A 16481-nucleotide genomic window follows, 5' to 3' on the forward strand; every position below is an offset into this window, starting at 1 on the left:
ATATATAGTAAAACAATTTTTTAATTACTTGTTACTTTTATCTCATTCTTTTCCGTATTTTTTTWGAAACTACATTGTTGGTTAGGGGCTCGTAAGTAAGCATTTCACTGTACCTGTTGTATTCGGTGCATGTGACTAATAAAATTTGATTTGATTGACCAATAGGTTACGCACTTTGAAAGATTTGCCACGGTTTTTCCACCTGTGTGAATTCTCAGATGACTTTTGAAAATCGCTGACCTTGAAATAGCATTTACTGTACACAGGACATTTGTGTGATTTCTCCTCTGTGTGATACTTCGTATGAACGACCAGCAATCTCATACATCTGAAGGATTTGCCACATTCTTTACACTGATATGGTTTCTCTCTGTGTGCATTCTCTGATGCTTATCCAAACAGCTAATGCTAATAATAGGATTCACTGCACATAGGACACTTGTGTTTTTTTCCCCCTTGTGTGAATCTTTGTACGAACGCCCAGGTGTCTCAGCAATAAAGGATTTGTCACATTCTTTGCACTGGAATGGTGTCTCCCCAGTGTGATCTCTCTCTTTATATGCATTTTTTTTTTACAGAGCTTGGAACTGAGAAGCATTTATTGCACACGGGACAACTGAAGTATTTCTCCCCTGTGTGACTCCTCATATGCCTGTCTAGTTTGTAATTACAGTCAAAGGGCTTTGCAACGATATGCTTTCTCCCTTGTGTGAATTCTCTGTCTTATTAGAAGGCTTGATTGTTTAAAACATTTACTGCACATGGAACACCTGAATAATTTCTCCTCTCTGAAATTTCTGGTGTTTTTTTCTCTATATATATATTTTTAAATGTATTGCTCTTATAAAGCCCATACTGCACACACGAGACATGTGAAGTTTCTTCCCTGTGTGAGTCATCAATGGTGCTTTGAGCTCACTGGTTGTCTTAGCTTTTGTGCAGATATAAGAACTTTGTCATTTCTTTCCCAGTGTCTTTAATCCTAATAATAGTCCTTCACACTCCTCCCCATCAAGAGTTACACCGATTTCACTCTTTACTGTAGAACAGTCTTGATTTACTGCAGAGAGAAGCGGAGAATCACTGGTCAGTCCTGTATATGTGTGTATATGTACACACACACTACCATTCAAATGTTTGGGGTCACTTAGAAATGTCCTTGTTTTTGAAAGAAAAGCACATTTTTTGTCCATTAAAATAACATCAACTTGATCAGAAATACAGTGTAGACATTGTTAATTTTGTAAATGTCTATTGTAGCTGGAAACGGCTGATTTTTAATGGAATATCTACATAGGCGTACAGAGGCCCATTATCAGCAACCATCACCCCTGTGTTCCAATGGCATGTTGTGTTAGCTAATCCAAGTTTATAATTTTAGAAAACACTTTTGCAATTATGTTAGCCAAGAAACTGAAGATCTCGTATGTACGCTGTGTACTACTCCATTCACAGAACAGCGCAAACTGGCTCTAACCAGAATAGAAAGAGGAGTGGGAGGCCCTGGTGCACAACTGAGCAAGAGGACAAGTACATTAGTGTCTAGTTTGAGAAACAGACGCCTCAAGTCCTCAACTGACAGCTTCATTAAATAGTACCCGCAAAACACCAGTCTCAACGTCAACGGTGAAAAGGCGACTCCGAGATGCTGGCCTTCTAGGCAGAGTTGCAAAGAAAAAGCCATATCTCAGACTGGCCAATACAAAGAAAATATTAAGATTGGCAAAAGAACAGACACTGGAACTCTGCCTAGAAGGCCAGCATCCCGGAGTCGCCTCTTCACTGTTGACGTTGAGACTGGTGTTTTGCGGGTACTATGTTAACTAGAAAACGAAATGTTATTGGCAAAGAGGTTTGGAACTCTTTTTTATTGGTCTATAAGCAGGTGATGTCACTAGGCAAACCAAAACGCCATCCCACCATATACATTTTTTTATTTTCTGATAGCGCTTAGACTAAAAGGGCATATAATCATTTTCTCAATTTCAGTATTATTCGAACTGCAGTGTGGAAATATACAGTGCCTTTAAAAAGTATTCAGACCCCTTGACTTTTTCCACATTTTGTTACAGCCTCATTCTCAAATTGAATAAATAATTTTTCCCCCTCATCAATCTACACACAATACCACATAATGACAAAGCAGAAACAGGTTTTTAGAAATGTTTGCTAATTTATTAGAAATGACACATCTTTATTTGGGGAGTTTCGCAGATCCTCTCAAGCTATATGTCAGGTTGGATGGGGAGTGTCGCTTCACAGCTATCTTCAGGTCTCTCCAGATATTCGATCGGGTTCATGTCCGGGCTCGGGCTGGGCGACTCAAGGACATTGTCCCGAAGCCACTCCTGCGTTGTCTTGGCTGTGTGCTTAGGGTTGTTGTCCTGTTGGAAGGTGAATGTTCACCCCAATCTGAGGCCTTCAGCGCTCTGGAGCAGGTTTTCATCAAGGATCTCTGTACTTTGCTCCGTTCATCTTTCCCTCGATCCTGACTAGTCTCCCAGTCCCTGAAATACATCCCCACAGCATGATGCTGACGACACCATGCTTCACCGTAGGGATGGTGCCAGGTTTCCCCCAGACGTGACGCTTGGCATTCAGGTCAGAGTTCATCTTGGTTTCATCAGATCAGAGAATCTTGTTTCTCATGGTCTGAGAGTCTTTAGATGCCTTTTGGCAAACTCCAAGCAGGCTGTCATGTGCCATTTACTGAGGAGTGGCTTCCGTCCGGCCACTCTACCATAAAGGCCTGATTTGGTGGAGTGCTGCAGAGATGGTTGTCCTTCTGGAAGGTTCTCCCATCTCCACAGAGGAATTCTAGAGCTGTCAGTGACCATTGGGTTCTTGGTCCCCTCCCTGACCAAGGTCCTTCTCCCCGATTGCTCAGTTTGGCCGGGCAGCCAGCTCTAGGAAGAGTCTTGGTGGATCCAAACTTCTTCCATTTAAGAATGATGGAGGCCACTGTGTTCTTGGGGACCTTCAATGCTGTAGACATTCTTCCCCAGATCTGTGCCTTGACACAATCCTGTCTCGGAGCTCTACGAACAATTCCCTCGACCTCATGGCTTGGTTTTTGCTCTGACATGCACTGTCAACTGTGGAAACTTATAAAGACAGGGGTGTGCCTTTCCAAATAATGTCCAATTAATTGAATTTACCACAGGTGGACTCCAATCAAGTTGTAGAAAACATCTCAAGGATGATCAATGGAAACAAGATACACCTGAGCTCAATTTCAAAATATCATAGCAAAGGGGTTGAATACTTACGTAGGTAAGGTTTTTCCATTTATTAATTTATTTTTTAATACATTTAGAAAATCCTGTTTTCACTTTCACTCATTATTGGGTATTGTGTGTAGATTATAGGATTTTTTTAAACATTTGATTTAATCCATTTTAGAACAAGGCTGTAACGTAACAAAATGTGGAAAAATTCAAGGGGTCTGAATACTTTCCAAAGGCACTGTATATAAAACACAGGGGGGAAAATCTGTTTTTTGACTGCACTGGGCCTTTAATGTCTAAACCCAGACTGTCTACTACTAATACTAGGTTAATAGTGCTGCATTTACGCAGACAGCTCAATACCTGATGTTTTCCACTAATTGGTCCTCTTTTTCAAAGCTGATCTGATTGGTCAAAAGACCAATTAGTGAAAAAAATTATCACAATTGGGCTGCCTGTCTAAACGTAGCCTAAGACACTTCACACAGCCTACTCCTACATGAATGTGTTTTGAAGTAGTCGGTATGGGTCAGGGGAGAACAACTGCCCAGTCATTGAAGCCATTGAAGTTCAAGGCCGACCGCAGTACTGCAGGCATTGTCAGCAGAAAACAGGATCCCCATTATAGTGAATGGAAAAATCTTTGTGTAAATAAAATGTTTTGAAGACAATTATGGTACCAATAATTGCTTCTAATACACCAGATGTATGTCCTTGAACCGATTATTTTAAAATCGAATAATAATTTAGTTGCTACATTTTTTTTCTTTCTTGCATTTTAGCTAACCCTAACCCTTTTTCTAACCTTAACCTAATTCTCCTAACCTGCTACATTAAATTATCCTAACCTGCTGCATAACTTCACCTAAACCTGCTATGTAAAGTCAATTTTTACAAAAGCTGTATCCCTTCTAGACAAAAACCCTCAAACTGCACATGTTATCTCTCCAGGAGACGCCATCTCCTTTAGAACCAACTTCTCTGGTTTTAAAACGGCCTGTGGCATCGATGTGAGTCAAACATTAATTATAGTGTCAAAACTGCATTGCCATTTTGACACTATTTTTAGCTTTATCTGGGTCAAGTCTGAATCACTGTCCACATTAACTCAAAAAAAGTTATTTACCAAGTCAGACATAGTGTAGTGGCAAGAGGAATTTAGTCAATAAATTATTTGCTATTCCTTTTTCTGTGCCACCAAACATTTTCAAATAGTCTACTGGTAATGTACCAGGTCCACGTTCAGTTGAAAAAAAGTTATTGAACATTGCCATGCCATGGTATTTCCTCCTAGCTAGCATGCTAACCACACACACTAGACAACGGGTTTGATACGATGTAGGGTGTTCAATAAAAACGCATATTTTGACCAATGGGTAAATGGGATAATACTCTAATAAGGCCAAATGGTCCAAACCTCATGTCGCTATTATAATCTGTAAAAAAAAGTTATTGGAGTTTTTACCCTTGTAGGATTGCCAAAATTAGGGTGACTAAATCAATGGAGGCCAGATAATTTTGGGGGGTCAAAAATCATGAAAACTGCATAGGACCAGGCAATGTTTTTCCACTCCTCAGTTGTCGGTGATGGTGTGCTCACTGGAGCTGCTACTTCTTGTTTTTAGCTGATAGGAGTGGAACCCGGTGTGGCCGTCTGCTGCAATAGCCCATTCTTGACAAGTTGTGCGTTCTGAGATGCCTTTCTGCACACCACTGTTGTAAACCCTAGACACTGTCGTGCGTGAAGAGGCCAGCCGTTTCTGAGATACTGGCACCGACGATCATACCACGCTCAAAGTTTCTTAGGTCAGTCGCTTTACCCATTCTAACATTCAATTGACCAGTAACTGAATGCCTCAAAACCTGTCTGCCTCCTTTATATAGCAAGTCACGGGTCTCACTGTCTATAGGAACTAAACATTTTCGTGAACGAGGTGGTGAAACGTCAGCTAATAAACTGGCCACTCAGTGTAATTTCCCTATGGTGGACAGAACGAACGTATTATTACTACATTACACAGACTGTTTTCACCACAACATTAATACTTACATCACCAATCTGAGGTAAAGTTTCTCATCACGATCTCACAAAATCAATTGCTTAAAACAGATCAATATCTTTGGTTTAGTACCAATGTTTTTGTCATACGTCCCAAACCATAGCGGGACTTCGTTCAGAATGCAGCTGTAATTTTCAGACCAAGGTGGCGAGAATTTCTTTTTTTTTCTTTCTTTTTTTTATAATCGGGAGCTCCTCTCACAAATCTCTGGCCTCACATGAATTAATAGATTTGAGGGTTAAACTATCATTCAAATGAAAGCCAACCCCTGTCGCCATTTAGAAACCGATGTGAGGTGGTGATTTGTTGAAGTTGTGTTTCCTTTTCCGTATTGGCCTTTATAAAAAATATATATATAATGAACACAACAAATACAAAAACAGAAATATACAAGCAAGAGTACATAAACCTAACAGAAAGGGGTATTACATATCGAGATACATTTTATAGTTGTCAAAAAGTGTTATGGTGCTTATTGCTTTTTTGTTTTTACATTTACTGATAATTTCAAAATAATATTTAAATTCTATCTTAAATAATGCAACGAAGGGTTTGTTCTCTGTCACACTTCATTTTATGGATAAAGAATCTTCCATGAAAAATAAACAAATTAACAATGAAAGTTAAATCAGGGTCCATATAAATTTGGATCACAATAAAATATAATATCAGAATCTCTCAGATGAACATTAATAATCGTTTCTTTAAAAAAAATATATATTCTAACTCACTCCAAAATCTTCTGACATAAGAACAGTCCCAAAATAAATGGTCAAGAGTTTCTGGGTCACAACCACAAAATACCCATTTGTTATCAATAGCTATTTTAAATCTGTGTATAATAAAGGTATTATTATTATTGGCCATCTACCGAAATAATTTTCTCACAGAGATATACGTTGATAAATGGCTACGACAGGTTGTCATCTATCAACAGATATATGTAGTATACCCAAGTTCATTGGGGTTTGTCTGTTAGAAGGGGTACACGGAGTGCTGCATTAGTCTTTCAGTATTGCGTTACAGAGGCAGTGTGTTCGGTGTTCTAGCTGGTCAAATTGCATGCGAAGACTTGACAGAAATAGTAGCAAAAGGTGAATGTTGAACTTTATTTTATTACTTTGATTTTTTTACACACAAAAAAATTAAATGTATATATAAGAACAATTTACAGACTCACTCATACACCAACTACAACTCATCTTCCCAGACCTGCATGCTCACAGCCCATCCCGAGTGCCTGCATTATTGTTTGCCACTTGGCCTTAAATTGTACCAATTTGTTTTTCTCAGTCACCCCATGCTATTTCAATATTTCAATAATAAATCCTTAGATTTTTTCCATTGTGTCAATGATGGCGGATTGATTGACTTTTAAGTTTCTAGTATACCTTTTTTTCGTGATGGGAAGAGAATCGTCCAGCCAATTGGAATCGTCCAGCCAACCTTTTTTTCGTGATGGGAAGAGAATCGTCCAGCCAATTGGGTATCTCACTACACCATGTCGTGAAATATGCAGACAGCCGGATTAAAAGTAAATTTACATTGTAATACTTGACAACTTTCTAGTTTCGCCCACAATTTCCGGACTTTGTAGCATTCCCAGAAAAGCATGGATTAATTGCATTCATATATTTTATCTGCATGCTTCTTGTACTTAATTTAATATTTTTATTAGTATGTTATTTACAATGGTACTTATTTTATTACTATGACACCATTGCACTGTGTGAGAAGTCTGCAAGGCCATGACAATACAATTAGATTTGGCTGGGATTTGATTTTTAGTCATTAGTGGATACACGTGACCAGGACTGCCCTCGTTATCTGATATTTTGCACACACAATATTTGACAGTACTTTTCCAAATGAACATGGCATCCAATGCAATGCAATATATATATAAATATATATAAATAATTGGCGATAGGGAGTAGGCAGGCAGCTGGCTTGATGCTGAAACGGCGTCTAGCAGCAGTAGCGTCGCTGATCCGGAGAACGGCGGGCCATGGGCTGCGTGAGGAAAACCGCACGTGAACGCGAGCTATGTACTATGACACCGTTGCACTGTGTGAGACGTTTATTTTCTAACGGAGATTTACATTTGATGCACCTGTAATGTACAGCAGCAGTCATTACTGCAGCAGCGAAAAACCGGACACTGTCATTCCCAGATAGTCCCTCGCGCGAGACAAATGCCGCGTTCAAAACAACTGGAAACTCAGAAGAAGAAGAAAAAAAAATAGGAGGTCAAATAATGACGTCAGTGATCTTCAGATCGGAGCTCCTGAAATGTCCCGAGTTCACAAGTTGGATGACCGTTCAAACCGATTTTTCCCAGTCGTAGCTCGTCCCCCCCGAGTTCGCAGTTGTTTTGAACGCGGCAAAAGGCTCGTGGGTAGCTACAAGATAGCTAAGAACGAATTGGTTGTGTAACTTTTATAATGCAATTTTTTTGTTTGGTACAAACCTGATCCAAACTTCAGAAGAAATACCCGTAGACGTTCGTTCTCCATTTTTGAACTGGACATCTCATCCTGGTAACGTTACTCTGCTATCGTCTTTTCCACTACCCTGAACATCTCACCAGCCACTGTTGTTTAATCGTTTTTGATGCTGATCTGCAACCTTCTTTCCCACTGTCCCAAATAACACAACAACTACTGCTGTTAATCGCTCGGTAATAAACACATTCAACAGCTGTACTTTAGACATTTTGGGAAAAAGTACACTTCAGATGCTCATAAACAAATCAACTGAAGGTAGTCGTATTGACCGCGGGCGCAGATAATCACTTCCGGCACAAGGTTTTTGTATTGCCCTTCAAAATAGAAAATAAAAACATTGACGTATTCAATACATATGCGAAAATATTATAATTAATAATATTGTTGTTATGTACAACTTCCCTTTTATGTTGAACGTTTTTTGATTACAGGGAGTGACGTGTTTTGGTCTTCCACCAAAACTTCCGACGGGAATTGTAATGTATTTTAAAATGGCGTTACCCGCTGTCAGTCGTGCATTCTTTTCTAATAGGAATCAAATAAAACAATTTATGTCAGAGGGCTCCCGCAACCTGTCTTTAGATAGTCGAGTTCATGCGAGGACACAATCATTGAAATGTCTGAAAAGGACGACTCTATCGAATGCTATCCATGCTACTGTGCACAGAAGGTCACCGCTATACCGCAGCTGCGAAAGCAATGGCGATGAAAATAGTCGTTCTACTAGTAACTGGACTTATGCAATGGGGAGTGTAATTGGTAAGTAAGTTATTGTCACGTTAGATGTGTTTTAAAATACTCTTCCCTAGTGTGTGTCATTGTCAGTACATGAAACTTACAAGAGACTATCATCGATAATCTTTTACATTCCTCGTTCATAGCGTTCTCTCTCTTCAGCAAAGCTGAGGAGGACACCAGAACTGATGCCCAGAAGAAAGAAGATGAGATTATTTTACTTTTGAAGAGAGCCAAGGTAACTAATTGTCATTGATGCAGGCAACTCCTCAATCCAGTTTCTACCTAGAATCTTAATCTAAACGAGAAGTACAGTACCATGCAACTGTATTTGCCAAGAGATGATTTGCAATCTTCTGAATCTCAAGTGTCATCAACGTAACAGCATTTTAATTGTATCAATTCAGACCCAAATGTTTGTCATATCTGTCCTAGACATTTATGTTTTGATGAAGTGTCATCAATTTTACATGTTATGTCTGAGTAACATTGGTGTGTGTTGTGTTCAAGCTCAGTATGATGCGGGGGCAGTTGCATGGAGCCAATGGATTCCTCCACCAGGCCATCAAGCTGGCCCACCAGACTAACAATACACAAGCTATCATCTACACCTACAGCTTGGTAAAAGCCTTGCCTATTTAACAGGATGTTTTTAACTTGTTCAAATGTGCTTCAAACCCAGTGTTTATTAGCCTACACAGTGAACTTGTGGGAACACATGTGGTTGACTAGACTTATTTGACACGTGATAGGTCTTTGCTTCTGCTGTGCATTAGAGTGAATTTAAGAATCGCAGCCTCTTGCAATAGTGATATTGCACATACATTGATTCATGTTGTGATAACGATAGTTTTGAGGTATCACTCAATACACTTTGATGGAGTAATGTGCTTTTCTCAGGAATTTCTGTAAGCATTTTTGAATGTAATGCCATGGCATTAATGCCACAGTTGCCACAGAAACTCAGCAGCACATCATTATTGTTGTTTTATTGTCCCCGGTCTCTACAGATGGCGAACCTTGCCTATGTCCAAGGTCAGCTGGATAATGTGAGTAATAGCAGAGGTCGCCACTCTTTCTCCTCTCTTCAGTGAACCCCCACCTGCTGTCCCACTTTTGGAATCCTGCTTATCAAAGTTAAAATCTGCCACTATTGACTTTTCCTAATGTATGTGTTCTTCAAAGGAGGGCACAAATTGAGAAGAGCCAATAGGGGAAGTCTTGTCATTTTTTTTAAATCCTGATTTTGTTGATGTCTGTAAGCTGGAGGTGAAGATGATGTCATATTGCGGAGTCTACGTTTGAAACCATTCAGTTGTACTAAGCTCATGAGGCATTCTTAAGTATTTTCTTCAAGAATTCTTGGTACATCATTCATTGAAATGACAATTGAGCGGAGGTTAATGTGATAGATTGTACCTTTTTTTTTAATGCTTGTGTTTTGAGCTGTTTTGCTGACTTCCAGTGACCCCTGTGCTCTTCTCCCCCAGGCAGAGAAACTGTTCAAAGTGGCCATGAGTTTCATGTTGTCCGGAGGAACACCACAGGTGAGGGTTGGTCGTGTGTCTAAGTAAGAGATTAATAGTGTGGTAAATATATAAAAATGTATGCATGCATTACTGTAAGTCACTTTGGATAAAAACGTCTGCTACATGGCATATATTTTATTAATAGCAGAGGAATAGAATTGTTGTGACATCTGGACAGTAGAGTCGCTGGGTCCTGAAGCAGCTTTTTGATTTAGAAATGAAGAGGACAATCTATCTATTGTCCATTTTGAGGAAAGAAGGACTGTCTGGAATAGTTTTAGGCTCAGCTCCGTCAATTCAGAAACCATTGGCAGTGCATTGTGGTCCAGACACTCAATGCTATATTGCTACTTCAGTCTTTTTCTCTCTCCCTCGGGTTCAAAGGATGACAATGGTGTCATTGAGATGTCCTTGAAGCTCGCTACCATATATGCCGGCCAGGAGAAGTAGGTGAACTTCAAAAGTGGATGTCTTCATGTGGGTTTAAATGGACGTTGGAGCAATTGAATCAGCTTCAAGGTTTAAGGCAACCAAATTAGTTCTAGTGGTCCTTACCTCTTAAATAATGGACATCGTTTAAATTAGGAGGCACCTTTTTGATGCATACTTTTAATAGATACAAATAAGTCTCTGATAGGAGCCAGCCAGCTTAGTTGATGAAGAGTGTGCCTATACACCATTAGAAGGCCTCTCTACACAAAGGTTTTCATTTGAGAATGTTTGTTTTCTTCTGCGGTTGGTTGTAGTCCTGTATTATAGGACTACATTTTCATGAACCACCCCCCAGGTTCTACATACCACGGTGCACCATTTACCAACTGTAACCTGTTTGTTTCTCCTCAGGAATGACTTGGCAAAGATGGGTTTCCAGTTTTGCACTGAATCCCTTGAAGCCAAGTTGGAGAAATTCAAGGAACTTCCTGCTGAGGAGCAATCGGGTATCTAACGACCAAACCTTCAAATAGTTTTAGCTGTAATAGCGTAAGATTGTTTGTGTGACTGGATGATGTCATCATTATGTTGTCATCCAGAGTCACATGTATTTATTTTCCAAGCTGTGTCACACTACTTTACATACAGAAGGTTTTTAAAGGGCAAAATAGTTTGGTCTGCTTCGTTTTTTTCTAATTCATTTTCTGCCTTTGAAAATAATATCGCGATACTGGTATCGTCACAGCTCTAATCATTATCCTCGTCTATCTCCTGTCCAACACTGCTCCTGTGTGTGTGTGTATGGCACATTGCTGTCTGCTAAAAATGCATATCACTTGACTCAAACTTGCCTGTAGCTCACATCATTATCACAAATCTAGGCTTACATTTGAGTCAAAACCCGAAAAGCAACTCACACATCTTTAATGCCAAAACATACTCTTCCGCCACTGTTTTTCCCGCAAAGCTCTTTTACCCTCTCCGTGGGCTGTGTAGCCTGATCTAGCACCTCCCCTGATAACCAAGTCTTTGAGACAGATTATGTTAGTGTCTTGTATATCTGGTAGGAAATCTGAGCTCACAAAGTTTATTGTCCAGGAACTGTACAGTATCAGGTTATATACTAGAAAGGGGAGGGTGGTTTAGACTACAACTCCAGCTCGCCTTCCCCTCCTCTGGCGGCATCTTTTTGGAAAAAGGGCTCTCGTAAGCAATGGAACTGCTTTGGGTAGTCTAGACGGAGTATCCCGCTCCGGTAAGACTAATTTGTCTTGAGTAATCTAGATCTAATGTCCAGAAGTGCTTGTCGGTGATAGGGAATAATACTAGAAACTCTGATCAAATAAAGTTTTTTTTATAAAGACACTTAAAATAATCAAGAATGCTAAATTGGCAGGGAGCTAGCAACAGGGCGACCATCGTCGGCGTCATCGTGTTTTAAAAGCCAGTCCATTGTACTGTTCAGTAAACAACAACTGTCAGTTCATTGTAAAGTGCAGGCCTAGCCTCCTCTTCTTTAGCTGTATTGGGCCTTATGGTGTCTTCTCTCTAGTACAGTGTGTGCGCTGTCCTTGTGATCCTTTCTTTGTAAATGTTGTCCAATTACAATATTTAAACCCTCATAATGTCATCTGTAATCCGGGGCGTGACAGAACAGCACAACAAACACTGCTCTCTGTGAACTGAATGTCTCAAGCAGACTGATGCAGCTTTTCCTCTAGGACATTCCATTCCCTTTTTTAAACTTTTCATTCTTAATCCTTCCAAATCAAGTCCCCGCCAATGACAGGCATTACCATTGCAGCCACAACCATGCTGGAAATGATGGTGTGGCCTGGCTGGTGTAGTGGTGCCGTCTCAGGCACACATTATGTACCGTGACGGTATAGGCTGGAATCCGGCCTAATACCTTGTGACGTAGAGAGAGGATATCTTTCCCCTTGGTCACCCCTGTCGCACGATCTGGTCAATAAAATCAGAACATTTTAAATAAAGAGGGCGATTGTTATCTTCTGAAAAGTTGTGTAACCTTGCTTTTAAGTATGGTGTGCATTCAACTTGTGACCTTTTGATATTGAGCTTGCTCGCTGACAGTGTGAGAGCAGGGAGCAGGGAGAGACCTGCCCACAGGTACCAGGAAGAGCAGGGAGAGACCTCCCCACAGGTACCAGGAAGAGCAGGGAGAGACCCACCCACAGGTAGCAGGGAGAGACCCACCCACAGGTACCAGGAAGAGCAGGGACAGACTCACCCACAGGTACCAGGAAGAGCAGGGAGAGACCCACCCACAGGTAGCAGGGAGAGACCCACCCACAGGTACCAGGAAGAGCAGGGAGAGACCTGCCCACAGAAGACTGATGTAGTCTAAATGCTTTGCAGTTATGCATCTTGATGTTTTGTAACCTAGAAGTTAATCTATTCTTACTTATATATTATCTGGAAATTGTGTTCTGATGTCCTGACTACAGTCCTTGGTGCTGATGAGTGACCTGGCCACCATCCTGGACATGCAGGGTCGCCACGACGAGGCTCTGCCCCTGGTGAAGCAGGCTGTGGAGCTGAGCAGAGAAGCCGGCCACCCTGACCAACATGTGCTGCTGGGAAACATGGCAGGCATCCTACTGCACAATGGTAAGGAGGGATGAAAATGAGGACAACCTCTAGGAGGGCTTTGGTTTCCTCCAACACAAGCCAGTTTTCAGTGTCACAACATGAACTTTTATTGTGGATTTGCTAAATTACAAAATTAATGTAACTCAGTTGGAAGAGCATGGCTATAATACAGGATAGTGGGTTTGATTCCCGGAACCACCCATAAGTAAAAAAATATAAAATAAAATGGTTGCATGCATACAGTGATGTCGTGGTAAAAAACAATAATGGATGCGTTACGGTGAAAAAAGTAACGTTCCCTATAGGCTTACTTTCAATATGTTTTTACACAGAAGTTGGGTAAACTGTTGAAAGAAAAAAACAAGTGGGTAAACCTGTGTTTAAGTTTCTGGATAAAAGTGTCTGCTAAATGGCATCTCTATGCATGTGCATAATATCCCCCTGGCACAGATTTTAAATTTAATTTTTTTTTWTTTAACCAGGTAGGCCAGCTGAGAACAAGTTCTCATTTACAACTGCGACCTGGCCAAGATAAAGCAAAGCAGTTCGAGACATACAACAACACAGAGTTACACATGGAATAAACAAACATACCAATAATACAGTAGGGAAAAAATCTATATACAGTGTGTTCAAATGAGGTCGGATAAGAGAGGTAAGGCAATAAATAGGCCATGGTGGCGAAGTAATTACAATATAGCAATTAAACACTGGAATGGTAGGATGTGCAGAAGATGAATGTGCAAGTAGAGATACTGGGGTGCAAAGGAGCAAGATAAATAAATACAGTATGGGGATTAATTAGATAGACCATCTGTAAACAGCCCATCTATGTACAGGTGCAGTGATCTGTGAGCTGCTCTGAAAGCTGGTGCTTAAAGTTAGTGAGGGAGATATGAGTCTCCAGCTTCAGAGATTTTTGCAGTTCATTCCAGTTATTGGCAGCAGAGAACTGGAAGGAGAGGCAGCCAAAGGAAGAATTGGCTTTGGGGGTGACCAGTGAGATATACCTGCTGGAGCGCGTGCTACGGGTGGGTGCTGCTATGGTGACCAGTGAGCTGAGATAAGGCGGGGCTTTACCTAGCAGAGACTTGTAGATGACCTGGAGCCAGTGGGTTTGGCGACGAGTATGAAGCTAGGGCCAGCCAACGAGAGCATACAGGTCGCAGTGGTGGGTAGTATATGGGGCTTTGGTGACAAAACGGATGGCGCTGTGATAGACTGCATCCAATTTGCTGAGTAGAGTGTTGGAGGCTATTTTGTAAAATGACATCGCCGAAGTCGAGGATCGGTAGGATGGTCAGTTTTACGAGGTTATGTTTGGCAGCATGAGTGAAGGATGCCTTGTTGCAAAATAGGAAGCCGATTCTAGATTTAATTTTGGATGGGAGATGTTTAATGTGAGTCTGGAAGGAGAGTTTACAGTCTAACCAGACACCTAGAATATGTGGACATCTACACATACCTAAGTCAGAACCGTCGAGAGTAATGCTGGACGGGCGGGCAGGTGCGGGCAGCGATCGGTTGAAGAGCATGCATTTAGTTTTACTTGCATTTAAGAGCAGTTGTATGGCATTGAAGCTCATCTGGAGGTGAGTTAACAGTGTCCAAAGAAGGGCCAGAGGTATACAGCATGGTGTTGTCTGCGTAGAGGTGGATCAGAGACTCACCAGCAGCGAGAGCGACATCAATGATGTATACAGAGAAGAGAGTCGGCCCGAGAATTGAACCCTGTGGCACCCCCATAGAGACTGCTTGAGGTCCGGACAACAGGCCCTCCGATTTGACATACTGAACTCTATCGGAGAAGTAGTTGGTGAACCAAGCGAGGAAATCATTAGAGAAACCAAGGCTGTTGAGTCTGCCAATAAGAATGTTGTGATTGACAGTCGAAAGCCTTAGCCAGGTCGATGAATACGGCAGTTTGAGTAGGTGCAGCTGCATGAGTAACTGTACAGATATTAACATTAATGAATAACATTTAGTTCAAGGGGGTACAGTGAAGACTTTTACGACTGTTGATCATCTCTGTAGTGTTCACTAGGGCGTGCAACAGAAAACGCTTCAAAGCGTTTTTGCGATAGAAAACAACAATGTTTGTCTTATCAGAAAAGGCCAATCCCAGGTAGTCCCACCTGTTTTTCTTCTGTTTCGTGCCAAATGAACACAACCCTTGTCTCCTTCTAGATCTTTTTGAGGAGTCTGTGAAGCTGTACAAGGAGTCCCTGGCTCTGGCCCAGTCTGCAGGAGACGAAGAAGCACTGGAGCAGATACAGGAGGGACTGAAAGAGGTGGCCAACAGGAGGAAAGCGCAGAAGGCAGAAGAAGCAGCCAAGAATAAGACCGACTGACCGGTTGGATCAACTAAACTAATCTTATTAACACAACCCCAAGCAATCTCTCTGAACTCGTCTGACCACTCGGGTCCCTTCAGCACAGTGTTAGTACAAGTTATGAAGTACAGGGCATTTAGCTCAGAAAGAGAAGAARAAACACTCAATAACATCGCAACAGATGAATTGGAACGGTTTCTTACAATGGGCAATTAACAATTTTAATCTGTGAAACCCCAATGATGTTTTGTTTGTATTGTGGGAAATGTCACTCCTTCAATGTGGTGTCTGTTTGTTGTCAGATTGGCTTAAGATGTAAGGGGAACACCTCAAGGCTTAATTAAGTCCATGGCCAGAATTCAATCAAAAGGTGTGTTGTTGACAGGTGTAATTGCACTTGATTTTTAAATGACTTTATATTTACTTTGGCATCTTCAGAGTTTGTCATGAATGCGATCTCTCCACGAACGTTCGAAGGGGGAAATGCCCCCGGTTACAAAGGCACATTGTCGACAGAGCGATTGATGACAATGTCTTGTTTGAATTCCATCCTGAATGATGGCGCCTTAGTCTGATGACTTGCCATTGCTGTCTGAATCACTATAAATGACACTGTAAGATATGTAAATGTTGTATATACAAAATGTTTTATGGGCTAGAATGTGACATAGGACTTAACTGGCAGCTTCAAGAGTGAAAGGCCTAATCAATAACCTTTGTGTGAACAGAGATGGTGTATATATATATTACATACAGTGCATTTGGAAAGAATTCCCGACCCCTTGACTTTTTCACCATTTTGATACGTTAGCCTTATTCTAAAATGGATTAAGTTGTTTTTCCCCTCATCAATCAACACACAATACTGCATAATGACAAAGCAAAAACTATTTTTTTTAAATGTTTGCAAATGTATTAAATTTCACATTTACATAAGTATTCAGACCCTTTACTCAGTACTTTATTGAAGCATCTTTGGCAGTGATTACAGCCTTGAGTCTTCTTGGGTATGATGCTATAAGTTCGGCACACATGTATTTGGGGA

General features: G+C 40.9%; 1 protein-coding gene across 5 annotated transcripts; it reads left to right on the top strand.

Moving 5' to 3' along the window:
• The first annotated feature begins 7076 nt into the window (after positions 1-7076).
• On the top strand, positions 7077-16375 carry LOC111979539 (tetratricopeptide repeat protein 19, mitochondrial). Of its 5 annotated transcripts, XR_011481621.1 has the most exons (9): positions 7077-8553; positions 8676-8767; positions 9040-9150; positions 9540-9578; positions 10020-10076; positions 10443-10504; positions 10902-10996; positions 12959-13121; positions 15291-16375. XR_011481621.1 is itself a non-coding variant. In XM_024010134.3 (8 exons), the coding sequence occupies exons 2-8, from the start codon at positions 8538-8540 to the stop codon at positions 15452-15454; spliced, it is 642 nt and encodes a 213-aa protein (XP_023865902.1). In that variant the 5' UTR covers positions 7077-7827; positions 8462-8537; the 3' UTR covers positions 15455-16375. The 5 variants fall into 5 exon arrangements, 4 of the variants coding, with proteins under 4 accessions (XP_023865902.1, XP_023865899.1, XP_023865903.1 ...); XM_024010134.3 differs by lacking the exons at positions 10443-10504; positions 10902-10996 and having other exon boundaries at positions 7077-7827; positions 8462-8553; XM_024010131.3 differs by lacking the exons at positions 10443-10504; positions 10902-10996.
• Positions 16376-16481: the final 106 nt, after the last annotated feature.

The sequence above is a fragment of the Salvelinus sp. IW2-2015 genome, linkage group LG19 (assembly GCF_002910315.2).
Source record: "Salvelinus sp. IW2-2015 linkage group LG19, ASM291031v2, whole genome shotgun sequence".
Classification (NCBI taxonomy): Eukaryota; Metazoa; Chordata; class Actinopteri; order Salmoniformes; family Salmonidae; genus Salvelinus; species Salvelinus sp. IW2-2015.

Bases quoted from the DNA above. Each gene is read 5' to 3' on its own strand.
- LOC111979539 (XM_024010131.3), top strand. From the start codon at position 8,274: ATGTATTTTAAAATGGCGTTACCCGCTGTCAGTCGTGCATTCTTTTCT. The intron at 8,768-9,039 runs GTAACTAATTGT...GTTGTGTTCAAG, and splicing joins TACTTTTGAAGAGAGCCAAG to CTCAGTATGATGCGGGGGCA. The intron at 9,579-10,019 runs GTGAGTAATAGC...CTTCTCCCCCAG, and splicing joins TCCAAGGTCAGCTGGATAAT to GCAGAGAAACTGTTCAAAGT.